At 38.3% G+C, this 27,706-nt stretch overlaps 3 protein-coding genes across 4 annotated transcripts in view; 2 read left to right on the plus strand and 1 right to left on the minus strand.

Annotated features, from left to right (window-relative positions):
• LOC5575982 overlaps window positions 1–27,706 on the plus strand; it is a 526,418-nt gene that overhangs the window by 370,782 nt on the left and 127,930 nt on the right. For both annotated transcript variants that reach the window (XM_021846000.1, XM_021846001.1), the window contains exon 5: window positions 2,926–3,464. In XM_021846000.1, the coding sequence (XP_021701692.1) occupies window positions 2,926–3,464 (539 nt within the window). The remainder of the gene's footprint in view (window positions 1–2,925; window positions 3,465–27,706) is intronic.
• LOC5575977 (S-layer protein) lies at window positions 9,397–11,092 on the minus strand. Its single transcript, XM_001662283.2, has 2 exons — window positions 10,948–11,092; window positions 9,397–10,886 (listed from the first exon to the last, which is right to left on the minus strand). The coding sequence occupies exons 1-2, from the start codon at window positions 10,990–10,992 to the stop codon at window positions 9,486–9,488; spliced, it is 1,446 nt and encodes a 481-aa protein (XP_001662333.1). The 5' UTR covers window positions 10,993–11,092; the 3' UTR covers window positions 9,397–9,485.
• Window positions 14,632–16,266, plus strand: LOC5575978 (S-layer protein). The gene is made up of 2 exons (XM_021846002.1): window positions 14,632–14,745; window positions 14,807–16,266. Exons 1-2 carry the CDS (start codon window positions 14,701–14,703, stop codon window positions 16,205–16,207), a joined length of 1,446 nt encoding a protein of 481 aa, XP_021701694.1. The 5' UTR covers window positions 14,632–14,700; the 3' UTR covers window positions 16,208–16,266.

A 27,706-nucleotide genomic window follows, 5' to 3' on the forward strand; every position in this document is an offset into this window, starting at 1 on the left:
TTCTTAACAGTAATTCGGTAATGTTGCCTAATTGAACATACTTATGAAAGTTTTGACAATGGAATCGTTTTCAGCGATGCTGTTTTTAGTAAGAACCGCATTTTCATTGCTCATATCATTTGCAGAACTTATGTGAGACAGAATGTTTGGTAGTGTCATCCTTAACCATTGAAATCATTGTTTCGAAAAGTTGCCAAATTTACGCATAATGTAAAAGCAATTTTCGCAAAAATCTTTACTTTTATCAGCTCATCAATAGTAGAAAGAGAAGCATCATTCATGATTTGGAAATGTCTCATCAATAAATGATAATGCGAACTTTTTATGAGATGGGTCCTTCCGATCAATCTTACCCCGCTGATCAATGATACCCCGGATTACGGTATTTGTTTTAAAAATATAAAATAAAAATCTTTCAAAATGAATGCAGATATGTTCAGATTATCTTCCACAAAAATTATCAAAGTTACTCCATCTTACGGTATTAAAAAAATGGCTCAGTTAGACAAAAGTTATCCAATAACAATTTTATTTAAAAAAAATTACACCAACTTGGACTGCTTCAGCCATAGTGGTTGTTTTGAGCATTGCATCATTTGACTCAATTATTCAGTAAGAAAATCAAAATCAAAGGCAAAAATGTCACTAGAAGCAGGAAAATTTTCTGATGATTTCCCGTAGAGATTTTCCGTTGAAGAAAAACGGAATAAAAGTTACTTGCGCGGCGTAGGCAGGGGTATTTCCATTTGATTTGAAACAATTCGAACGATTACTAGTAGGAAGGAAAGGGGAGAAACAGAAACTACCTGCGATAACATTAGCATAGGAATTATCTCAGGTATTTTCCTTCAAATTAAAAAATTCCAAACCCGACGGAAGAAAATTAGCTTGTGAATGAGCATGATTATATGGGTATGATTCTTGATCGAGCGATCGTTAACTGAAAAATAAGAATTGTTGGAGATTTTGCCTGGGGAATTCTGACTACAAAAAACGTTGCCGTTCATTCGCCTGATACGAGCCTCAACGATTCGTTTGCGAAAAGAGCAATCCTAAAAGTTAGGCTAATGCCCCCGTAATTTGCGCATACAAACCTTTTGATATCTCAATATACAGGGCAGACATCCTTAGCGTGAGAATAACCGCCATTAGCATCCATGCGACAATGGTGAGTACCATGACATCACTTTTGACACCGACGATACTGAGTGGGGTTCTGTAAATTTCCTTCAGGATTCTGGAAATGTTCCCAAGTCACACGGACACCAAACATAAGTCTTGCTTTTTCTAAAGCTTTAATATTATTTAGATCACTGTTGTTAAAGTGAATTGAATAATGTTCTCGAGAAAGCCTTTTCCGACGAATGCCAGATTGGGTTCTCTTTTTCATAATGATTACTTGGACTGGGGAAAATCCAAGTGAATAGTTTATTTCATGTTTGATCTCTTCAGGTGATTTATAGTCTTGAGAGGCCTTTCAAAACAACTAAGAGTAAACGTTCTGTTTTGTCGTCATACATATATGAAGAAATTGTGCGTCTTCTCTCCACGATGTTTGAGAAGAAGTTCGCGATCTTTAAAAGTTTCCGGCAAAACGCGACAGTCTCCTTTCTTTGCAATTTGGAAGGAAACCTGGATTCCCTTAATGAAGTTTAAGATCTCATGCCTAAATCCTCCAAATTCGGAACAACTGACCACGATAGGCGGCACTCTCTGTTTCCTCATTTGAATCAAAGAGCCTGGGCTAGAGGCTTCTTTTAGTGGCCACGTTTAGTGACAGTCTTAAACCCCTTTTGGAAGGAAGTTGAGAATTCTGAGATTCACCCTTCCTTTTGTTCGTAGTTGCAACCATGTTCAGTGAATAAACAAAAAAAAAAGAAGTGACCTTCTAAGAGGTTTTTTTTCAAGACGGTGTCCAAAAAGGATTACCACCGCTAGCTTTCACTAACGGGTCCAACGAAAAATCGAAGGCATCGGTTCAAAAAAGGGATCAATATTTAAGAAGATTAATTCTTTTCATGCTCAGGATCCATAGTTATAACGTCTCCTACATACCTTAATAATGATTTATCGTATTTGTCGCTCACAAGCCGAGTGGAAGCCTTAACTACTATCGATAATCTAGACATTACATATACTTGGCAATTGGTTCAATGAACACATTCTTATACATTCTTAAATGAGGAAAGTTTATGAAATAGCTATTTATGGTTGAATTAATGCGACTATCCGGGATTCAAACCGTCCGGGCAATTCGGATCAACATGGTAATAGCACTTCAGTGGTTGTAAACCCAAAGTACATGAGCTGATTTCAAATAATTCCATCTAATGTCCATACTTTGAATTATTTATTGATCTAGGTATATGTCGTAAATGGTTTATGGACAAAAGGTCGAAAGACAAAACGTCGAAAGGACAAAAGGTCGAAAGACAAAAAGTCGAAAGGACAAAAGGTCGAAAATGATTTGCTTGGTGGAAATTTTTTCCTTCTTTGAAAAAAGATTTTCGACCTTTTGTCCCTTCTTTTTTGTTCTTCGACTTTTTGTCCTTTCGACCTTTTGTCTTTCGACCTTCTATCCTTTCGGCCTTTTGTCTTTCGACCTTTTGTCATAGATTCCAATCTTCCAGAATGACCCACAAGGCCGCAAAAGCAACTATCGCTAAATCGATTACCGTCATGAGACGACGTCGTCGTCGTTTCGCCGCTCAAAATTAAACCCCATAAATTGTTGCCAATGCCACAAGCAGTGAAATATCGTGGCATGGGAAAACTTCCACTTCCAGCAACAGCATTCCGTACACATGTCACAAGCACTTCCACTCACTAATCAGCTTTCCCATCTGCTCCCCTAAAGCCCCTCCCTCTTCTTCTGACCAATCAACTGCATCACTTTTCGTTTCCTCTCGTTTTGGCTTTTTGCAGATTTCCGCATCAGCAAGTACTGCGATGAGCACTTAATTATCGGCAACGAGGACCAATGGGAGCGGCGGACCACCGGTGAAAGGGACGTTTCCGGCGACGCCTCATCCAGCAGCGAAGGCAACGCTAACGAGTCCCCGGCGCAACAGCACCAGCATCACGACGCCGGTGGTGGGGGTGGGGAGGTCACATCTGATGGCACCACCACCACGCCCGGTAGAAATTATTACAATGACAACTCTAACGATCCTGTTGGCTTCGCTGGAGACCGGCGTCGACAGCGGAACTTCTACGACTACGACGAGGACAGCGATGATGGCTATGGTGGCTACGGAGACGACGACGACCCGGACGAAGACTACGGCGAACCGAGGGCGGAAGCCTTGCAGCAATTGCCAATGGTTCAACAGATGCACTCGTTTCATAATTTGAAAATTCTGAAAACTTTCCCCAGCGAGTCGGTGCCAATTAATGAGACGGAACAGCAGCGAAAGCTGGACGCGGAAGCGACCTACCGAAAGCGGCAGAAGGTTTTCTCGCAGGTGAGTGAGCAATTTTTCATTTAGCATAGTTGTAGTTTCGGTAGTTTTCTCATCTGTTTTTTTTATTTTTAGTGTTAGTCTATTTTTAGAGACGTGGTCTCTATTTTATTACAAGTCTCAAAAAAAGTCTCTATTTTGAATGGAAGGTCTCTTAAGTGTCTGTTCTAACCCAAATTATATCTAAATTCCCTTGCTACTTTATTCTGTTATCAGTGAACACTGATACAAAATTCTACAGTAGCTCCTGTAGGGATCTCTTCATAGGTTCTACTGCAATTTTCTTAAAGGATGCTTATAGGAACTTCTTCAGGCATTCTTAAGGTCTCCAAAGGTACTTCCTACAGTACTTTCCTCAGGTATTACTTTGTATTTTTTATGCAGAGACTATCTTAGTATTTCCTCCTGATATGTTTCCCCTAATTGGTCGGCGTTGAGTCAGAATGGACCAAGAATAAAACTTGGAAAAATCTGATTATTCTGTCATTAGATATAAAATTACCTTACCTGAAGGTAAGGTCATACATGATGAATGTTGTAAATTGCGAGAAAGATGTAACAAATTGGATGATCAATTAAAATCGACAGCAGTATGCAGTCAGAGTAGATAAAGTGTTTTTTACTATAACAACGCAAACGATCAGCGCGCTGATGAATCCAAGAAAATGCAAGGTATTTCAAGTGATTTCTCATTTTTTGATTCGGGGCATCTGATTTTGACTTCTGACCATTTACCATAATTGTACTATACTATAGAACTTACAACAATTTATGTGGAGTGGACCAAGGTCAAAATCAATGAACTGATCGATCATTTCGTTTTTTTTTTTTATTGGTTCAAGAGTCCGATAGAATTTTTAGGTAGTTATATGGTTTCTGCATGTAATATCCTAGAACACACTTTTAGGTCCAGTATATTTTGGCCTGTACTCAAGATTTTCACTTGCTCCACTCTCATTGAACGCATATTTGAATATATCTGGTCCCTGACCCAACAAATTTCATTTTTCAAGCTATCATAATGTCACTGATTTCGGAGTTATACATGTGGATTCTTGAAGAATTTGCGATACTTATTTCGAAGCATGTATTTCTTAGAGATATGAACCCAGTTTGACCATGCAATCATTAGATGATTGTTATTATGCATGAAATTTTTCAGCTCGATACCTTGATGGCTACAGCGTCTTGGGCGAAACTTCTCCAGTTGCCCCGAACGTTTAGGGTCGCCAGGTCCTCTTCCACTGCGTTCAGCCAGCGTATTCGTGGTCTTCCCCGAAGCCGCCGACCTCTACCTGGTTCCCTGTTGAATATTATTTTCGCACTTCTTTCTTCCGACATTCGCACTAATAATCAACCCTTCAAACGTTTCTTAAAGAGTTTGTCAAAAAATCCCCATGGAATCTTTATAAGTTACTTCAAGGTTTCACACCAACATTTTTTCCAGTAATTTCTCCGATCACTCCTACACAAAATTCATCAAGGATTCCGTTTGATATTTTTTGAGAGACTCCTCTAGAAAGCCTTAAGACGGGATTGATTTTTTTTTCTAATTTATTAACAGTTTAACCAAGAATCTATCTACAAAAAAAATGTTAACGCTTCGTCAAGAGTGCAGAAGTTCTTTCATTGGAAACTTTAGAACTTACACAAATTTCATCATAGATTACTTAGGTTTTTAAAGAAATGCAAGAATACCCCATTTTTTGTTTTAAATATTTGTATCATAATTTTTGGTAAAAATGCTAGATTTTTTCCTGGAGACACTCATGGTAGAATGTCAGGAAAAAGTCGTTGAAGACTTCCTTGAGAAAATTTCAAAGAATTGTTGGAATAATTTCTGAAAAAAATCTTAAGAGGAATCTTTCTGATAATTTCTGGAGATATTCTTAGATAAATTCCAAGTTGAAATCTTACAGAAATCAGAAAAGAGAAATTTAAAGGAATTCCTAAGTAATCTCTGAAAGCTCATCTGGAGAAGTTATTTGTTGAACTTTAGAAGATTTTCTAAACGGAAATCTTGGAAGATGTCCTAGGTAAATCCATGGAAGAAACACTGGATAAAAAATTGGAGAACTTAGAACTTTCTTAAAAAAAAATCTATAGGAAAGTCCAGATGGAATTGTTGTATCCATAACCAAAATTTGAAGAGGGAATAATCACACAATAAATTCCTGAAGAAAACTTCGGAGTAATATCTAAATCTGAATACCTGACCAAATTGCTGATGGAATTCCTAGAAAACATCATGAATAAACAAATTAGGTACAGTTATACGAGTTGCTTAACGTAATGTCACAAGGCATTCCTAAAAACAGTCTTAAATCTTAGATACATGCGTGCTCTGATTCTATAAAACTCTTATATCCTAGCTCATATTAGGTTTCTTTTTATTTTCTTGATTCCAGTTTGATCACTTTTCAGTCTCTTTTTGGTTCCTGATAGGTCTTTTTTTTTCAGGTCTCTAAATTCCTGTTTTCAAAACATTCAATTGCTACCAGCCTTTTTTCTTGTATACTATGTTGTAACGAAAATAATCTGGTCACTTCAAAAATTTATTCACGATAGAACAGGGGTTTTCAGTCTCTTCTGCCCGCGAAGAACTTTTTGAAATGAAATTGTTGCGCGGAGCACCTGCTCTACAGATTTTTTCTACATGCCTTAATCGACCCTATAATACCTACGAAAATCTTGAATTAAGATTTTTATTGGTCAATCTTTTATTAATTTTAATTTGTTTTAAATGTTATTTCAAACTAGTTGTCTCGGCAAACGTTGTATTGCCACGAAATAGGCTGTTCTTTGAAGCTATACAAAACTACCGTACAATTTGACACTTAAGTTTATACGAACGCATTAACCGAACACAACCGGGGCCTTTTTTTTAAAATCTGATAAGCCGATTTGAGTTAACTCGTGTCATACAAACACCATTACATTTATAGTTATTTGGATTTAAAAATATATGTTTCATTTATTTTAGCGAGTTTTTTATTTCAGGCTGTGTGAATTAGGCATTGAGGTGGAACAATATTTGACTGCTCGTAAAATATTTCAAAATGTATGGCTTGAAAACTGCTGAATTGCTTTGGTTAGGGAACTTTACGAATTATGTTGTGATATTTCTTTTTCATGCTTTCATTGATATGTTTGAATGGCTAAAGCACATGTTCTACACTCACATATACATATATTCATAAATTGTAAAATATTCCTAATCTTGTATCCAGTTTTAGAAATCTTGATTATTATCTAAATTGAATGTACCTCAGATTTTTTCCGATGAGTATATGTATACCGACAAAACTTTCACACCCTGAAAGCTTCAAAATATGCTGTCGGGGAAAGTTGTATTTCTTCAACTTAGACTTGTCTTACACAAAATGTATGAAAAAAATTTCGTGAAAGAATATATTTAGCCCTCCAATTAAAAAATCTGAGCCCATATGTTAAACGTGTCCGTAAAAATATCCAGGATACATGAAATTCGATTATAATCAAGATTTTGATACCAAGTGTATAAGACCCGTTGAAACTTCAAAAACATCATAAGATGAAGATGGATCAAAACCTTCTCTAAATTTGAAAAAGCACAAATCTAGAAATCAAAAGAGTGGTGATTGTCAGTGTGATCGGTTGTTTTGTTCTCTATTGACATTTTTCTAGGTATGGCTTGGTTTGGTTTGATCTAAAACGTATTTTAAAGCAAAAAGTTGAAGTATTCCAAAGCATTGGTACAAATTTTCAAGACTGTCGCGGAGCACCTGCCGAGGCATCGATGTGAAAACCGCTGCGATAGAAAGCTCCAAGGGCCATGTCAAATGTACCAATTTGTTTGACCAGTCTGACGAGTTGAGATAACTTGAATCAGTTCGTTAACCGAATATATTCCTTAAAGGGCATGCCTTACGATCTACAAGAGTAATCAAATATTGTGGGTATTAAAATATACTGATCCCAGAACCCATGAGCGTAATCAGTGATTTATTTGTTCGTTTTTTTTTGTCGCTCTGCAAAGTTCAAGAAAGTCTATTAAAGTCATTGAAAAAACTCAAAAATGTGCAACGAACCGTAAAGGTCTACAAAGATCCTTGAAAGACTACGATTATTAACAATTACCGTTGCAGGTTCATGGATGTCCAAGAAAATTGATTATTTATTGTGCATGTTTGTAGCATGTTTTAAATTTATTGTGTTTTACATCATCGCTTTCAAAAATTAAGTTCTTCTGATGTACTTGAGCCGCGAGACCCAAATTTGGGAAACGTTGCTTTAGGAAACGGCCTGCGGAGGTTTCGAAGATTCTTCTCATATTTTGTCCGGTGAATATTCTACCAACCCGAAGATAGAACATACATAGACTACTTAATTTACAATTTTTTTCAACCTAATATTCTTGCTTGTTATTTATTTAAACTATTTTTTTAATCCTCGTAAATATTTAATTTTATGATTGATTTCAGTTTTAAATCCCAAATTTTGGGTGTTTCAACAATGTTTCTACCATGACTTGCTTGTCAGCTACAAATCAGCCTTAAAATTCAGATTAGGTCAGATTCGAAACAGAATTCGAAGCACGATTTAAAAAATCTTGGGTATTATTCTCACAAGATCCAAAATTTCTGGGGTAGATTCTTTGAACCATTCTGGACTACATTATTATATAATTTTGAGAGGGACTCTCACAATGTCCAGCAGAATGCTTAGCAGCAATTATCTTTTATTCGATTTCTTCAAATGACTTCATACATTGATTTTGTCAGGTTTTGTGAACTTCATTTACTGATTTTTATCAGACTTCTTGAGAATATTTGTGCGTTTAAGAACGTGGCTCGCGACTCAAAATTATTTCTGCGATTTGGCCCGCGGTTCAAAAAAGGTTGGGCAGGGTAACCATTTCAGATCATGTTATCATTTTTAGATCATTTCGGGTGTGTTTTCTTAAAGGGATCTTTGATAACCCAGATTGTCTTCGAATATTTTTATTCGTCAAACTACATTCAACTCCTCATAACTCGATATTGAAGACACCATCGAGTTAGCTCCTTAACGAGTTACCGAACACAAAACCAGTATAGCTGCGATCCAAGGGAGCATCGAGTACGCCATGAAAACATCTTTTAATGCCTACACTGCGGAACATGTTTTTGTCTCCAGCATCAAAATACCGGTATTTACTGAATTAAGGGTTGCTGAATACATTGCCGTTTACAGAAATATCATAGCACGTCTAGTTGAGATATTGGTTCTTGAAATGCAAAAATTGACTATTTCAGCCTACTTGCATGCAAGTTTGCCAGCTTGAAAGGCAATTTATTTGCTTCATTTGCCACAGAATTAAAACTTTATGTGTCTAACAATACTTATCATCAAAATTTATAATATTTTTGATGCGGAAAAGTTATTTTTTGATGGTTTAGAAAAGTCACAGAGCAAGTATTGTATTTTGCCATATAAGAGAAACGAAGAATTTTGTACAGAGACTGCAAGCATGTTGAAAAAGATCGGTTTAATCTAAATTTAAACATGAAATTTGAACCAAAATATATCTGAAACGAAAGTTCAAGTCCTATTTTGCATGCTTGGTGGATAAGATCACAAAAAAGTTTGATAAAATGTACTTCAAATTTTAGGTAAACATCAATAAAACCAATGTATTATATAACTTTGGCGACCTGTAGCTAAAAATTGTGACGTGCTGGGAAATTTCTGAGAACGGCATCAGATTCAGCAATCCCAAATCTACTAGAGACACATAATCAGATCCTTGAGACATGCAATAATGTATTTTTGTTGCGCTGTGCTATGGTTCTCTAACTTGATATCGAAATTAAGAATATCGAGCAAGGGAGAATAAACTGTATATCCATATTTCAGGAAGTTTACTTTCTTGATTTACTATGGACACAATTTGAGGAATAAATATTTTCCATTATAATTTGTTTTGCGCATTTATTACGAAACTTCAACTTTCACAAGTGAAGAAATTGCATTTCTATGTAGGTTAACTAAAACAGGAATAACTTATCCAAGAGCCTTAATCAGTTGGCAGAGGACTCCGCAGAAGGGTGCGGCGGTCGTCGGAGCGGCCGTGGTGGTCGTAGTGGTAGTCGTCGTGGTGGTGGTAGTGTTCAGAGCCGTAACGACGGCACTGGCCACGGCCTGGACTGTAGCGTTCAAGTTGGCCGCCAAAGTGTTCAGCGTTGACAGAACTCCACTGGTCAGGGCTGCTCCGTTGGCAACGGCGTTGGCCAGGGTGGCATTCAGGGTACTAGCGATAGACTGCATGTCCGCAACGGCAGCCTTCACATCGGCCGACACCAAAGCGGTAGCGTTGGCAAGCACGTTGGTGGCAACGGTGGCCAAGGCAGCCTTAGTGTTAGCCAGAGCAGAGACTACATTGCCGAGAGTAGTTCCAGCGGCTGTTCCGAGGGTGTTTCCAACAGATGCAGCAAGATTGGTCAGGGTACTGATGCCGTTGTTCAGCTGGCTCTGCACGTTGTTGAGTAGAGTGGGAACCGATCCAGACAGAATACCAGTGATACCTTGGAGGGTCGAGTTGATGGCGCTCGTAAGGTTATTCAAGGCTGAGGCCAGGTTAGTTCCAGTGGTAGTACCAGCACTGACAGCATTGGTCAACGTTGTCTTGAGAGCATCGGCCAGGTTCTTGATGTTGGTGACACCGGTTTGAACAGCTGCTTGAGCTTGAGTTGTCAAGTTTCCGAGAACGTTGCTGGTCAACGTACCGAGGACAGATTCAGCCTTGGTTAGAGCAGTGGTGGCATTCGTCAAAGCATTGTTAACAGCAGTGCCAAGGTTAGCGCCAATATTTGAGACAAGTCCAGCGATGCCAGCAATCGTGGAATTCAGCTGGGTCTGGATGTTGGAAGCAATATTCGGAAGGACCGTGCTCAATGTTCCAGTAACGTTCTGAATGGCAGCCTTAATGGAATTCGTGAGGTTGTTCAAGTTGTTCAGGAAGGTAGAGGTTCCGGTGATTCCGGCGCTGATGGCGTTGGCAATGGTGGAGTTCAGGTTGGCAGCAAGGGTTTGGAGGCCTGAGACAGTTTTGTTCAAGGCGGTAGCTGCATCGGCAGAGATGTTTCCGGCGACGGCAACAGCAACATTGTTCAAGGCAACATGAGCGTTGATCAAGGTGGAGAAGGCGTTGGTCAGAGCGGTTCCAGTGGCATTAGCAACTCCGGTTGTGATGTTAGCGATAAGGCCTCCGACATTGCTGATAGCAGTGTTAAGGGACGTCTGCGTACCAGTGATACCTGCAGTGATGCCAGTCAGAATGCCAGTGATGATGTTCGTCGTGCCAGTGATGGCAGTGTTGATCACAGTTGCTGTGCCATTCACAACGGTTCCAATAATACCGGTCAGAGAGCTGATAAGTCCTGGATGTGGAGCAGCAGTAGCAGCCTGTGAGACGAAAGATCTGGTAAGACCTGAAGATTTCTTCAACTCAATTTTGCACACTTACCGTGAATAGGCAGAAGCACAAAGCAATGGCCAGAGCCGATTTCATCTTGAATATTGTTTCGGAATACCTCTTGTGGTAGATCACTTGAAACTAATGTCTAAACTTGTGTTTCATGGTAGTATTTATACCAAGATTTTTTGCAAATTAAGAATCAATCACCCCTTTATTCTCGCGCAAGTGTTTTCTAGAACATATTGTGGCGGGAGTCTGTCGGTAATGAATGATTCTGAATTTTCAGAAGTTTTGCAAAGACAATGGATTTGCATTGAGTGGCCCATGGAAAAGTCTGCTTTCGTTAGAACTTTGGCCGCACGTGCGTAAAGCAAATAAACAACAGTTGGTTAGCAGATGAAACTGGATAATAAATTAACACTAACAATAATTTTTCAATTGATCATATGAAATGATCGGAGCCGATCTTTGGACTCAAACGTATTATCCAAATATGATTGAGTCTTTGGGAATAGAAAGTGCTCAGGTTTTAACAACTTTCCCATTGGAACGATTTAACATTGCTCACTGTAAAATGATTGTATAACTGCGCGTTTTGTTGTCTGATGCAATTTTGGTCTACAATTGCATAATAAGAGGTTAACTAAAATGTACGTCACTATCTAAACAGTGGGTTACGTTTTCTATTGTATGACAAACAATGTATTAAGTTTACAAAAAAAACTCGTACTAAAGGAAGGTGGACTAATACAAATTTCCATTTTTTGCATTTTAAATTATTTACTCGTTGATCGTTTTTCAGTGTACTTTAGAAGGATCAAACCGAAAACAGCACTAATGCTGTTAGTTTTGTCTCGAAGCTACCATCTCTAACAATGTTGAAATTGTTTTCTGGCTAGGAGACGTTCAGCTAGAAAGACAATGTTTGTAATTGTAAGATATGTTAGCATGACATTGGCTCGTGATTCCGAGTTCGGTTTGTTTTGGAATTGAAAGCCATCTTAGTAATATCAACATTAAGCTAGTAGCTCCAAAGTAGGTATTTGACATGTAGGCATGTTTGTACAATCAAAAAAAACTTCAATTTTCCAAAATGCAATGTTAAACGTATGTTGGAAAATGGAAGTTTTTTACAATCATGCCTCTATGTCAAATACCTACTATGGAATGTTTCTGTAGGTTTAGAAGAGCAATACCAGTCCAGAATGGCCTACAGGTTTGTTGGAATGAATCAAATTTATTACACGAAAAAGTTTATGAGTATCAGAATCTTAAGTGTCCAATCGCAGAAACTGTATCTTCATTATTTTTTTTTACTTTTTTTATTAGTTTCATTCCAAAAATTACATTCATCTCTTATATCTAGGTGCTTTGTGTTAGACAACACTATCATCCTAATTTGGTAAAACAAATTTAAGATTTTAATATCATTTTGTTAACAACATATTACATTTCATTTGCCGTAGCAGTTCAGATTTTTTGCAGGTGAGTTGATTTCACCTGCTAATAAGAGAAAAAAAACACGTTTTCAATTTACTTAACCTAACTTACCCAAAATATATGAAGCATTAATCGTGGCAATATAAGATTGTAACGATTTTTGCCTGAAATTAATAGTTAGTTTATTTGACATTTGTTCCAATGTTTCAACATTGGATATTCTATGTAACTCATTGGTACTATACCAGGGAGGAAGCTTCATAATCGTTTTCAAAATTTTATTTGCAAAGCTTTCTTCCTGGTAACAACAGCTAGTCCATATAGCATACAACGGCTGGCCTGAAAATTTGTTTGAATATCAAAAGCTTCTTCTTAAGACAAAGTTTTGATTTTCTATCTATCTATCTATAGATACATTTTACATATTTGTGGCATTGCCCTCAGTGTGATTCTTGAAAGTCGGCTGGCCTGTCTTGAAAGTTACTAGCCGAAAGTTACTTGAAAGTTAATTCTTATCTAGCATGAGCCCTAGATATTTAACTTCATCTGACCAATTTATTGGAACCCCTCTAATCGTGACAACATGTCTACTTGAAAGTTTCAAATAAGGAGCTTTTGGTTTATGTGGGAATATTATTATAGGGGTGGGAATATTATTATATATAAGGTGTTGGAAGCATTAGGAAAAATCTTCCATTTTTGCAAAATATCCAAACTTTTTTGCAATCTACTACCGATAACACGCAGGCTTCGTCTTTTGGCGGAGAGGCCTGTGTCTTCCACAAACAAAGATCTTTGACATCCCTGAGGTAAATCAGATTAGTCAGTTGTGAAAATATTGTACAATATTGGTCCCAAAATGTTGCCTTAAAGAACACCAGCTCTTACAGGAAGTCTTTCAGACCTGCAGTTTTGATAATTAACCTAAAGTGTACGATTTGACAGATAACTTTAACCAGAAGAGCAAGACCAGTAGAATAGCCTTCAGATTTGTTGTTACGGATTAAATTTGTTACACGTAAAAGTCGATGAGTGATCGAATGTCCATGGCGGAATCCGAACTGTTCATTGGCAAAAATTGAATTTTCTTTGATGTGGACCATCATTCTGTTCAAAATGACCTTTTCAATAAGTTTACTGATGGAGGAAAGCAAACTGATTGGACGATAGCTAGAAGCTTCTGCAGGATTTTTGTCTGGTTTTAAAATCGGAACAATCTTAGCTTTTTTCCATTTATCAGGAAAATATGCCAACTGAAAACATTTGTTAAATATATCAACTAAGAATGATAAGCTACTTTCTGCAAGTTTCTTGATGAGGATGTAGAAAATTCCATCATCGCCAGTAGCTTTCATATTTTTGATTTTTTTTTAATAATTGATCTCACTTCTTCCAAATCAGTCTCCCAGGAATTTTCGGATTGAGTATATTTTCGAAGTCCGGAGTAACTTGATTTTCTATTTGACTAGTAAGTCCTAAATTAAAATTGTGCGCGCTTTCAAACTGCATAGCAAGTTTTTGAGCTTTTTCGCAATTAGTTAGCAATAATTTGTTTAGATAATTTTCAAAGGGTTTAGAGCCAGGGTCCAATTGAGACATTTTTGTTTCTTAATTGTGAAAATCGTTTTTTTTTCTGCAGATCCTGCCATATAATTTTTATAGCAGGATCGTGAGTGCGTTAAACTTGCCTTCTCCTCACGTTTTCAGGACGGATTAACTGAATAAAATTCCTTATATTTTTCAACAGTCGTTCACATTGTCGAGTATGGGGCTTAAGATTGTCTCGGTACGGGCAATAATGAAATTGATACCTTTTGATTCTAACTACTATTTCAAATCTGGATTGCGAACCACAATTTGGACCATTTCCTCATTACCTACAGTTTACAAGAGGAGAATGAATGTCCTTTGTGACCCCTGGTGCAAAACCTGGCTACGCTCTTTTTCAAATCTTGGCGTTTCACAGCCAATCATGTGGAGAAAAAAAAATTTGATTGATGAAAAGTAATTTTCATGACGATGAAGAGCAAAAATACGGTTTTATCTGGAAAGTTTTTACGACAATTGCATATGGACACGCGCCGCCTGTTTTATGACGCTATCGTAGAATTTTGCGCAAAATTGATCAAAAACTCTGTAAAAGGCGTCCATTGTCTAGATAGCTTTTCGATGCAAATAAAGTACTTCGTCATCAATGATCTGTCTCGCGACGGTTCGTTCTAGAAAACACTTGCGCGACAATAAACGAATGATTGATACCATACTTTTGAACATCATCGGTATAAATACTACTTTTGCAAAGGGTTTAAGATATCAGTTTCAAGTGATCTTTCACAAGAGGTACTCCAACAGATACCCAAGATGAAATCGGTTTTGGCCATTGCTTTGTGCTTCTGCCTGTTCACGGTAAGTGTACAAAATCAAGTCAAAGAATTCTCCAGATCTTACAAGATCTTCCGCCCTACAGGCTGCTACTGCCGCTCCACATCCAGGACTGATCAGCTCTCTGACCGGTATTATTGGAACCGTTGTGAATGGCACGGCAACTGTGATCAACACTGCCATCACTGGTACGACAAACATCATCACTGGCATTCTGACTGGCATCACTGCAGGTATCACTGGTACGCAGACGTCCCTTAACACCGCTATCAGCAATGTCGGAGGTCTCATTGCCAACATCACAACGGGAGTTGCTAATGCCACTGGAACCGCTCTGACCAACGCTTTCTCCACCTTGATCAACGCTCATGTTGCCTTGAACAATGTTGCTGTTGCCGTCGCTGGAAACATCTCTGCTGATGCAGCTATCGCCTTGAACAACACTGTCTCAGGCCTCCAAACCCTTGCTGCCAACCTGAACTCCACCATTGCCAACGCCATCAGCGCCGGAATCACCGGAACCTCTACCTTCCTGAACAATCTGAACAACCTCACGAATTCCATCAAGGCTGCCATTCAGAACGTTACTGGAACATTGAGCACGGTCCTTCCGAATATTGCTTCCAACATCCAGACCCAGCTGAACTCCACGATTTCAGGCATCGCTGGACTTGTCTCAAACATTGGCGCTAACCTTGGCACTGCTGTTAATAATGCTTTGACGAATGCCACCACTGCTCTAACCAAGGCTGAATCTGTCCTCGGTACGTTGACCAGCAACGTTCTCGGAAACTTGACTACTCAAGCTCAAGCAGCTGTTCAAACCGGTGTCACCAACATCAAGAACCTGGCCGATGCCCTCAAGACAACGTTGATCAATGCTGTCAGCGCTGGAACCACTACTGGAACTAACCTTGCTTCAGCCTTAAATAACCTTACGAGCGCTATCAACTCGACCCTCCAAGGTATCACTGGTATTCTGTCTGGATCGGTTCCCACTCTCCTTAACAACGTGCAGAACCAGCTGAACAACGGCATCAGTACCCTGACCAACCTCGCTGCATCTGTTGGAAACACCCTTGGAACAGCCGCTGGCACCACTCTTGGCAATGTAGTCTCTGCTCTGGCGAACACTAAGGCTGCCTTGGCCACCGTTGCCACCAACGTGCTTGCCAACGCTACCGCTCTGGTGTCGGCCGATGTGAAGGCTGCCGTTGCAGACATGCAGTCTATCGCCAGTACCCTAAATGCCACTCTGGCCAACGCCGTTGCCAACGGAGCAGCTCTGACCAGTGGAGTTCTGTCAACCCTGAACACTTTGGCGGCCAACTTGAATGCTACTGTGCAGGCCGTGGCCAGTGCCGTCGTAACGGCTCTGAATACTACTACCACCACCACGACTACGACTACGACCACCACGGCTGCTCCGACCACTGCTGCACCCTTCTGTGGAGTCCTCTGCCAACTGATCAAGGCTCTTGGGTAAATTAATATGGGAAATTTGTTATTAAACATGAAATAAAATTACTTAACTTCTTATCAAAACTTTGGGCAACTTCTCTTATTTTTCATGGTAAAAGTAAAGATCACCTGAGTGTGAGAAATTTTGATGTTTCAAAATAAATGCATGAGATTAAGTATTTCGGCCGCACAATATGTTTGAGAGATGACCATTAGACCTTGCTTTCTCCCCTTCAGGTCTATCTGATTAGTTCGGCTCCAATTTTACCATTACCAACTTCGATAAATAGCATCTTTATTTCCTTAACCTCCATCGTCCACTATGCTGACGTAGTCATATCCTTCGCTATCTTGATCAACTGTGCCTATATTGTCCGTGTTTGTCATAGTGGTGCATCCACCTTTCAACTGCCTCACGGCTTTCCATCACGATACTTTCGAATTTATCACTATCATTTATAACGACCCATGGGTATGCAATGCATACCGTGCTACTTGCGAGCCGGGCGGACTGTCTTGAACAAGACCCGTAAAAGTGCGAGTTTTCCACTCTTAGGATCGGCAACTCAAGATGCTAACCACGATGTAGTTGACTAAAACGGAATAAAGCCTGAATTACTTGAATATGAAATGGGTTTGGACTGAATTATTCGAATAAGAGGAGATCCAGACTTGAATTACTTTAATATGAAATAAATAAGACCTGAGTCATTTGTACATGAAAAAAGCCCGCCTGAATTAAATAAATTTAAATTGAATCACATCTGAATCATGTAAATACGAAGTGAATTAGAACATTATCACATGAATATGAAGAGATTCGAATCTGAATCAATTTGAGGTGCATCAATCCTGAATCACTTGAATATAAAGTGAATAGGTCTTGAATAAACTAAAGATTAGAATAATACCTAAACCATGTGAAGCTAAAGTTAATTTGGACTGAATCACTTGAAAATGAAATGAATAAAAGCTCTATCACTAGATTATGTATCACACCTGAATAATTACAATTCGAGATGTCTTTTTTTGTTTTACGATATTTTTGCACCACATTTTCACAGGTTCTAAAAAACTCTTGTATTTTTAGATATTGTTTCGAATTTAATAATTGCTCACCAGGTTTCGATAATATTCCGAAAAATTTCTATCTCATTATAATCCTAATCACGGCTTAAAAATTAACAAGGCAGGCTCTTTACTGGTGTAAACATCAAATTTGGCTGTAAACATGTGACGTCACTCCTATCGTACCATATATTGCTGTTCGCGTTTGATATGCAAATCCAGTCCAACTGGGCTTCAAATGCGGTAACACAAAGTAACCAAGGGATACTTAGCAATCATGATCCGTATCACCGTCAACCTAGCAAAGAAAATCAATTTTTGACTTCGCCTTCCTTGTTGAAAATCTTCCCGCGTTTGGTGCGCTGTCATAGATAGATTTTTCTTGCTAGGGCGGCGGTGATTTGTATAATTGTTGCTAGGTTTCCTTTGATTGTTTTGTGTTACCGCATTTGGAGGACGTTTAGTCAATATATGCATCTCAAATGCAAACAGCAATATCACCTTCTCAATCCAGCTTTTTAAAAGCGCTAATGGCCTCCGCAATTAGACTCGCTTTCTGGTAGGGAACAGTCGATTTGACGTTTGGCTTGGGTCGTTTTATATAAGCCATTTTATGAGACGTTTCGAATCATGTTTTTTGTTTGTTTACCAGCTTTGAAACTTGCTGGCGGGCCCATTTATTTACGTTTTTTCTAGCGCCACATTTGGGAGGCGCTCATTCATTAATGGCGTGCAACGAGCTTTTTAATCTTCCCCACACGGAGACGGAATTCAACTCAATTTTGGGTTGTTTCATCTCAATTCCGTAGTTGAGCCCAATAACTCTATTTTGGCTAAATTTCCAAGGTCCCCACTAGGTAGTTTGGCTTTAATTCCATTAGAAAAATATACTCAATTTTGGGTTTAACGCAAAATTGAGTTCTTTTGACCCAAACATAAGAAAAGTTGCATTTACCCAAATTTGGCTTATTGGGCCAAAGTACCCCCATTGGGTAGATGCAGCTCTCTCTCTATTTTTGACAACATTCGTGTGGGAGAAAGAGAAAACCGAGATATTTTGTGTTGAAAGTATAATCGATATACTTAATTTTGGGTAAAGTAAACTTAAAAAATACGTAAAAATATTTCTCCGTGCAGTAAAATTAAAATCAGCAGGCAGGGATGAATTTATTTATTTACTGGTAATATCAGCCATGTAACCACGTAGAAAAATAGCCAGAAGGAGAACGAAAATGTCATCACCAACAAAAACTTTACCAGCGCCATTCACATATCATGCTAGTTTTTTAAAACAATAACAATGAGCGGCCCGCCAGAAAACGTCAGCCGACTGTCTCGTAAAATGGCTTATTGAACGGACCCAAGCCAAACGTCACATCGTTTGACCCCTACCAGAAAGCGAATCTGCTCACGGCAGCCATTAGCGCTCGTAAAAAGCTGGATATAGTACACCGTGACCCCTAAGACAAGACGTGCCAGGTCAAAGTACAAAAATGAAACCAATTGCCTGTCAAAAAAGACCGCCTCCCATTGGTTGTTTTAGCAAAGGCTTACTTTCACATCTTTGAGCAATAGGGCATTTTGTTGCTGGCCCGGCCGTGTTGCTAGTTCATTAATTAAAGTTTTCACCAAAAGTTTGAAAATTTTTCATGACATCTTTTAGTTTTGAATCTATTTATAATCGTTGGTTAGTTTACCGCATGAGCTCCTGCATTGCTAAATCGAATAAAAATACTCAATCAAAAACAATATTATGGAATTTGTGTCAATTTTCTTTAAATATATCGTTGGTTTCGCATATAAATCTGCTTTTCAAAATAGCTAGCGTCTTCTGTTGCATGAAACGAATATAGCATGCAAGAAAGAACCGAATTATGAGCCTTGATGTTTAAATTTGTTCACAAGATTTGCTTTAAAAGGATACTGGTAGCACTGGCTTTTGTATCGTCAAGGTTATCGACTGACAACGGGGCAGTCTTAGTTGAGCTGTCACGTCCTGTCCTAGCGTGATTCTAATGTTTTAATAAAAAACGATCAAATTCACACCCTAGTAGGCGATTGAACGCGTTCAGTTTGCGTTCCAGTTTAAATTTTTGAACGAGGTATTCGTGATCAAACGTCAACATCCCACCGCAAAATCGCTAGTGTTTGGAGGTGATTTTAACCTCCAAATTTCCAAATAACCTCCAAAACATCACCTCCTAGTTAGTTCTAATAACCTCCGTTTTATGAAATATGGTGGCGCGTCGATCGTCGCAAGTTTATCGTTAAACAGTCAATCAAGTAGGCTTGAACATTGATCAGTTCAAAAATTCGAACCCAAAAGAGCTGAAAACTCAACGCGAAAATAAAATTGTTTTCATGGCAGAAGTTAAAACATTTTTCCAAGCAGAAATGTTTACGAAAGATGTCAAGGAACATTAGAGGTTCCATACATTGTGCGTGATATGAATTAAACCTAGTTTGGAGTAGCGTTTTTAAGTTTTGTGCTTCACTATGCATATTGAAGTGAACGTCCGAGAGCAGCGTCAGAATCTTGCACAAGAGTTCAATGTTTTCTGCGTTCACGTGCAAAATTAGAATGCTTTCAGTTCAAAATGCAGGCGGTACTTTGAACCAAACTGTTCACTTTCCGTATGCCAATGTTCTCCTGGCCAAGTGCAAAATTCAAAGGTTCTCTCTTAGCTCACTAGCGCCACGCAGTGGGGTAATTTAGAAAAAAAAAACTTTTATCTGTTCGGAATCTGTGGGCTTCGTGGCCGTGCGGTTAGTGTTACCAAGCATTTAGCCGCATCGATTCAAGGAGTGTGGGTTCGATTCCCACTGCAGTCCGAAAAACTTTTCGTCAGGAAAGTATTTCGAATGTGCCACTGGGCGTTGCATGCTAGTCCGTTGTCTAGTGTGGTGCTTCCTTCAAAGGACATAACGTCCACTGGAAGTATTAACGTGTCGGTGTCTGTCTGTCTTTAATCTTTTCAAGATGATTCAACTAAATCCAATATAATGCTTTTTCGAGTGAATCCGCATTTATAACACTGCGGCTCTTACTTACTTTACTTTTGCTGGCCCTACGTCCTTCAAGACATGACCTGCGCCACAATGTTACGCCAACTAACTCGGATAGACAACATGATTGATAGGCAAAACATTGCCTAAATTCAAAAGTTTTTATCTTTTTGAAAAAGGAAGAAATTGAATGTATCCGCAAGCATTTGAAGGCAAATTTTATAGTGTTTCAATTGGATTTATTCTACGACGTGAGGTGAGAATTGTCGGTGTCGTATAGCGAGGTGACAATCGTTGACTCGAGTGAAATGACTCGCCGCGTAAATCAAATAGAGAGTCACTTCACTCGAGTCGACAATTGTCACCTCGCTATACGACACCGACTATTCTCACCTTACGCCACTCGTAGAATAAATTCAAATAATTCGCTAAGTCATACAAACTGGCCATCATAGACCGTAGATGTTAGATGAAGTAATACCGCAAGGTGGTGCCGGAGAAGAATTCTTTACGGTGACGGTGTACCTAGGAGACTGTTTTTTAGTGGGTAGGCGCCCCATTGCGAATCCCACACAGTGCCAAACCATACACTGTGGCATGAGCATGAACAAATACAGGCCAGTCTTGAGAAGATTTTTTAACTCCTAGAGATGCATGAAAAAAAAAAAAAAAAAAAAAAAAAAAAAAAAAGACCGTAGATGTTGTAACCAGTGGTGTGTCTGTCTGTCCGAGATTTTTGAGATTTTCGCGATGTAGTGGGTTCCGTATAGTATTGTGATGTTTAAAAAAAAACCAAGAAAGTGTTTGAATATATGCTAGCGTCACCACCCATCGCCCACTGGACAGCATGGAGCCACATCAAAACAAGTTCCGCTACTCACCACCAGGCATCGCTGGACGAGCAGAATGGGCGGCCATTGGGGGTGGTGTAGAAGGAGCCATGATGGGGCGAATTTAGGAAACTGTGGGAAACTCTAGGTCGAGGGCTCTGAAGAGGATATCCACCATTGCGCTGGATCATTATCGAGCCATAAGATAAGCGAGATAGACGCCTGTGGAAAAAGTTTTAGAAAGTTCGAATCCAACCTGAGAAGGAAGTTTAAGGAGTTAGACAGTGGTGAATATAACAATTACTGATCATCCAGGTAATAGACCCTCGACCAGAACCAGTTCGCACCCATAATTATAACACCCCCCCATTCGTTCTCCAAACACCCGCAGGACCCTTGGTTTAACCCTTGGTGTTACATTTAGTGCCGCTCTTGGAGTGACCTTGGCCGTTGTCTTGGCGTAGAGCGTGGGCCTTGGAGTGCGCGTAGTAGAATCGATGATCTTGAGTGGTCCTACCGCCTCGAAATACGCTGCAGTGCTCTTCGTTACCCCCGAGACTGCAAACGCGTGCCTTGTGCTTGAGGCCGCGTCTGGAAACGCCATTTTGCCAACAGCGACGCAGCATCAGCAAGCCAAGGTCTAGGAAGGTGAAGACTGTAGGAAGGAAGCACGGAGAGAAGTCGCGGTCACAGTCCAACCGAGGAGAGGAGCGAACCGGCGGCGACGAAGCAAGGTGTGCTAGCGGAACGAAGAAGGGGCCCCGACACCAGAAGAAAGAAGAAGAAAGAGAGTGGAAGGTAGGAGATAGGCTGTAAGAAAGTGGGAGGAAAGAATAAAAGGTACCTGTGTGCAAACAACCGTAAATAAAGTGGGTTTCAGTGGTGTTAATCTGTATTCAAGTGTTTTCTTGGTCGCGGTTAATCACGCGTATATGCCGACCCTGAGGCAGTGTAGAAGGGAGTCTCATTGATGCCGGATAGGGGGCTGCCCCATTAGTTACAATGTTCCGGGTTCTACGATTTCTTGTCTAAATTACTTTTCTTCTTTTGCTTGTATTTTTGTGCGATGTAAAGTTGTGTTGATGTTAACGATTTTTCTTGAAACTAGAACCAATTGAAAATTGAGTATATAATATAATACAGTCAGCAATGTTTGTTTTTCCAAATTTAACCACGTACGAGGTTATGCGGGAGGGGGGGAGGCATTGGTGTAGGAACAGGGGGGGGCCGGGGGGGCCCAAATCTGATGAAAAATTTCTTCAATAAATTCCCAAATTAATCGTTAGAGCTGTTTAAAGAAAAAAAATCTCTGGAAAGTACTGAGATTAATTTTTGGTAATTTTTTCGGGAAGATACTAGGAAAACCATAATACGGTTCTCTAAGAAATCCTTTAACAAATTACTCCGGAAAACTTTAATTTTTTTGCGGAAGAGTTTTTGAAAGAACAGTTGAACGTATTCCGCTAGAAAAAAAATTTTCGTGATAGTTTTGAAGGCATTTGGATGTTGCTGTGGATGTCTTTAGAGAAATCTAAAAAAATAATTATTTGTGAAAAAATGCAGATAGATCTACGGAAAACTTCTTTGAGAAATCATGAATAACATTTTCCCAATAGAACTCTTCTTAATTGCTCATAATGTTTTTGTGGAATATTACAAGGAAGTCCTAGAGCAACACCTGGAAGAATCTTTTTTTTTTTGCAGAAAGTCTGAATAATTATTTTGCTTCGATTTTTTTGCTTTAGCTGTTGGTGAACTCTCTGAAGAATTCGTGAATTAAATCCTTGCTTGGTGATCTTGAAGACATATTTGGTGAGACTCTTTGAATTTTTAGTACCAATTTTTGGAGAAACGCTCAGTCATTTCTGAACATTTTAAACAAATTATTTATAAACAACTGGAGGATACTTTAAACTAACAATTGCAATTTATATTTAATAATTACGTACAGGGCCTTCCAGGAGAAATGATCAAAAGAATTTCTAAAGCATTCTCTGGTGGAATTCTTTGAGAATTTTTAAACAATTCGAGTTTTCGAGAAATTTTATGGTGAGATCAAAAAGTCTGGGAATGATTTTCTGTGAGAATCCCAGGACGAACTCAGTGAAAAGGAGTCCTTGAAAAAATCACTGAAAAGTACGAAAACAATTCATGAAGAAATTCCCGTACTAGTTCTAAAAGGAATCTCTTCAAAGTTTGAAGTTCAAGCCACATGGTTGATTACCAGAAAAAAAAATGTTGGACATTCCTTGAGAGTTTTTTTTTTGCAAGAATTCTTGAATAATTTTTCACTGAATTACAAAAAGAATGAATCTTTTCCGTAGCGAAAATATAAATTTACAAATATCATTGATACGCCGCGAAATGAGACCAAACAACAAATAAATAAAATCAATACAAATTTGTTAAAACTACGGAATTTGTGAAAATCTTGTTATTGCGACTGACATAACTTCTATAAAACTTATATTTGCCAGGACCCCCCTGGGCCCCCTCCAGCAAAAAATCCTAGCTACGCCAATGGGGGGAGGTGGGTTCGAGGTTTCAAAAATATTACCATGGTCAAACAGCCGTCAAAATTGAACCATATTATAGAGTAACGAATGCATAGCAACAAAAAATGCGAAATCCATAGAGGCAATTCATGAAACTGGCGATACATTTTATAAAGTCTACTCTCCTTTACTCCATATTGAAGGAATTGTTGAGTTAGGGAGGTATCGAGTTGTAGAGCATAAAACCTGTGCAAATGCAATCCAAGGGAACATCGAGATAGCCTTGAAAACCAAATTTTACTATGGTTCTCTAACTCGATATCGAGATACGAAATATTTAGTAAGGAAGAGTTGACTGTATTTCATATCTCTTATTTTACCTCCCATTTCTTCTTCACCTTACGTACAGCTTTTTCCACGACTTTGCATTCAAGCGCCTGTACGTTCTTTCTAACCATATTCATTCACATACGTATATGGCTCCACTTTGCTACATGCCACATGAGCCTTCGTTTGGACCCTAAACTTTGGATTTACAATAAACATTTTGCACTTTCGGCATGAAGTTCACTTCAAAGCTACCAACAAGATTAAATTACGGATCCCAATGTGCTAGGTCAAAATCGGTCTGCTCAAGGGGGTGGTCACTCTACACAGTGTGCCTAGCACAGCTTAGGCACATCTCGGCACACTGGAGTGGCACTATTTTCCATTATGGGTTGCTATAAAAATTACAATGAACTGAAATTTCATTCTCAGCAATCATTGATAATTTTTACTTGTGTGCGTTCTGTCATCTGATGGAAAAACTCTAGGACAGGACGTGACAGCTCAACTAAGACTGCCCAGTTGTTTTTCAGTCGATAACCTTGACGATACGAAAGCCAGTGCTACCAGTATTATTTTTAAACAAATCTTGTGAACATATTCAAATATCAAGGCTCATAATTTAATCACAGACAAACAGACGTTACACTCTCATCATTGTCCATCGACCACCTCTTTAACGTTCGATTCAAAAATATGGTAGGTGGCCAATTCGCCACCTGCAGCGCTCGCATCGTTTTTGTTCGCGTTTGACGTTTACACACTACCGCCATCTGTTGGCCTGTCGGCCAAACACACTAATTTTAGAATTGGTCGTACATGCCCTCGTGAGTGTTACGTCTGTTTGTCTGTGATTTAATTGTTTCTTGCACGCTTCATTAATTTAATGCAATAGAGGGTACTTTCTTTTTTAAAAACTCAGGTTTATATCCGAAACGGACAATATTTTTAGAGAAAATTAACACAATTTCCATTATATTGCTTTCAATTAAGTTTTTTTTTTATGTATTTTAATATAATAAAAGCACATGCGGTAAACTTAACATCGAATATAAATAGATTTGAAACAAAAGGATTTCATGAAAAATTTTCAAATTTTTGATGAACACTTCAATTTAAGATCTAGCAACACGGCCGGGCTAGCAACAAAGTGCCCTGTGGCAACCCAACTCAACGATGTGAAAGTAGGCCTTTGCCAAAACGACCAATAAGAAGTGGTCTTTTTTGACAGGCAATTGGTTTCGTTTTTGTACTTTGACCTGTCACGTCTTGTCTTAGGAAAAACTGAAGTGGGCTACAGCAAAAACACGCACTGTTTTCATGTTAATTTCCCATTTAACCACTTCTTTTAATTTTAGATTGAAGATCTGGAACTTATACCAAATTCCAGAAGCGGAAAGAATGGTTGTAAAAATGACTGAAACAATGTGAGGAAATGGGGGAATTTGAAAATTGTTTAGATCGATGCAGCTCTCAAATTAAGTGGTTAGACGTAGACACGTTCTCATTGATGCGAGGGAGGGTTGTTAAGTGCCCCACGCTTAGCAAGGATGTGGCTACCCGTACTTAATCCCCGAAGAACCGGCTACAGTCTTGAAGGACACTAAACCTTCTCGAACTTTTCATTATCGGTCCGAAAATGTGTTCACATAAGCTTGGTTTAGATATTTAAAAACAAATTTTTCACATTTAATGAAATTTGAGGTGCCCCGGGGAACCAAAACCGGCAAAAATTTGTCTACCTACAAGGGTAAAAGGGCATTTCTGGACCCTCTACTATCTGGGAATTTTTTTTTATTATCGTACAAATTGGGCCGAAGGGTCTCAGATTTTCATGAAACTTTTTCCACAGGCAGGGCTCATGGATATATGAATAAAAAAAAATTGAGAAAAATTCAGGGTCGCCTATTTTTTCGGAAAACTCAGGTGGATTTTTTTTGTTTTCCCTTGACACTACTTACTTTGAAAAATCATAACTCAAGAACAAAGCATCGTAGAAACAAAGTTTTTATATGAAAATTTAAGCAAATTTTCTCAAAAATCCAAAAAAAAAATATGAACTGGAAAAAGTTTTCCACAAAATTTTCCACCGTTGGGAAAATTCGTAAAAAAAAGCCGGAAAAACTATGCCCGAATTCGTGGAAAATTTTCAAAAAAATATTTTCGAGAAGGTAATTTTATAAGCTTTAATCACTGAAATTTTTGGAATGCACTTTTGTTTCGTTTTTGAGTTATGGCCAATTATGTGAATGTCCAGATGTGCCATATAAGACTTTTCTTTGAAAAATCATAACTCAAGAACGAAACATTGTAGAAAAACTTTGTTTCTATATATGAAAATTTAAGCAAATTTTCTCAGAAATCCAAAAAAAAAATATGAACTGGAAAAAGTTTTCCACAAAATTTTCCACCGTTAGGGAAATTCATAAAGAAAAGCTGGAAAATCTATGCCCGAACTCGCGGAAATTTTTTATTAAAATATTTTTGAGAAGGAAACTTTATAAACTTCAATTCTAGTAACTTTTAGGATGTACTTTTTTTTTGTTCCTGAGTTATGGTCAATTTTGTGAAAAATGACCATATTAGCCTTTTCTTTGAAACCCCATATTTCAATCGAAGCATCAGAAAAACAAGGTTTTTTTATCAAAGCAATTGCAAATTTTCTAAAAGATCTGAAAGAAACGATATGGGATTGGTTTTAATGAAGTATAAGTCGGATTGGATTATATTTTTCATGAAACATTACACCGTTAAGTAAAGCTGAAAAAACTGTTTATTTTCCATTCCAAGGGATTCTTTCTTTTCTATGGAACAAATAAGATTCTTTTTATATTTTTCTTTAATTTTATTTATTCAATTATTCGGTACATAACTTACATTTTATCTTAAAACTATCTATTTTTTCAACCGGGAAGATTGCCTTTGGTTGTTACCACCAGAAGATTTTCGTTTCTTTGTAGTATTAAGAACAAAGCATGCTGTATTTTCTTGGTTTTCATGTGCATCTGAGAATTCACTCGCAAAAATGCTTCGTTCGTCTTTTGGAATAAATGAATGATATTTTTTGTTCCAGGAATTGGAACAAGGTTAGAAAATCTCTCCTGAAGTAATTTTTCAGCCTCTGAATAGTCATTTTCAGTTGCATAGATGAATTCCCAATCTTTTTTAAATTGGTCTTTCACCTTTTGCGACACAGCCCAGTCAAAAAATTGTTTGGCGTTATTAATTTCCGCTGACTTTCTAATACTAGCATCTCTAGCCATTGGCTTAATATTGCCACCGATACCATCACATGGACCTTTTCCATGTGAGGTTGGGAAAAAGTGCCATTCTGCTCTGATTTTAAAATCATTTTCATGGTTACATACATTTTTGAAATTTAATTTATTTTTGCACTGCTCTCCGCAACCATCAGAAAGGTAAATGATTTTTTCAAGCTCAGTAAATTTATTTTTCAATCTTGAAATTAGTTTTGTTTGAAAAGCATAAACTGATGTCGTGTTATGTTTTTTTTTATGTCAGCAATTACAACAAAATTTAAGACTTTGATCGAAGATTTGTCTTTGTAATAAATTACAAATGGATGTATTGTTACTTGAGGTCGTACAAAGTAATGGCTTTGAATGGAATCTTGTATCACGCACGAATAATTTTCCGCGAAATCCATCTGGCACATTATTTCTTTGTTTTCAACTAGTGATTCCTTTTAATCTCTTATAAATTTATTTTGTTTATCTACTTTGAATTGATGCACAAGAAACTTCTCTGTGAGAGTTTTCAAGTTTTCTATAAAATCAT

The sequence above is a fragment of the Aedes aegypti genome, chromosome 2 (genome assembly GCF_002204515.2).
Source record: "Aedes aegypti strain LVP_AGWG chromosome 2, AaegL5.0 Primary Assembly, whole genome shotgun sequence".
In the NCBI taxonomy this organism is placed as follows: Eukaryota; Metazoa; Arthropoda; class Insecta; order Diptera; family Culicidae; genus Aedes; species Aedes aegypti.

What these genes read in the sequence shown, in the direction of transcription:
- LOC5575977 (XM_001662283.2), bottom strand. Translation starts at nt 10,992, where the DNA reads ATGAAATCGGCTCTGGCCATTGCTTTGTGCTTCTGCCTATTCACG. An exon ending in TGTGCTTCTGCCTATTCACG is followed by an intron (nt 10,887 to 10,947) that starts GTAAGTGTGCAA and finishes TTCGTCTCACAG; the next exon opens with GCTGCTACTGCTGCTCCACA.
- LOC5575978 (XM_021846002.1), top strand. Translation starts at nt 14,701, where the DNA reads ATGAAATCGGTTTTGGCCATTGCTTTGTGCTTCTGCCTGTTCACG. An exon ending in TGTGCTTCTGCCTGTTCACG is followed by an intron (nt 14,746 to 14,806) that starts GTAAGTGTACAA and finishes TCCGCCCTACAG; the next exon opens with GCTGCTACTGCCGCTCCACA.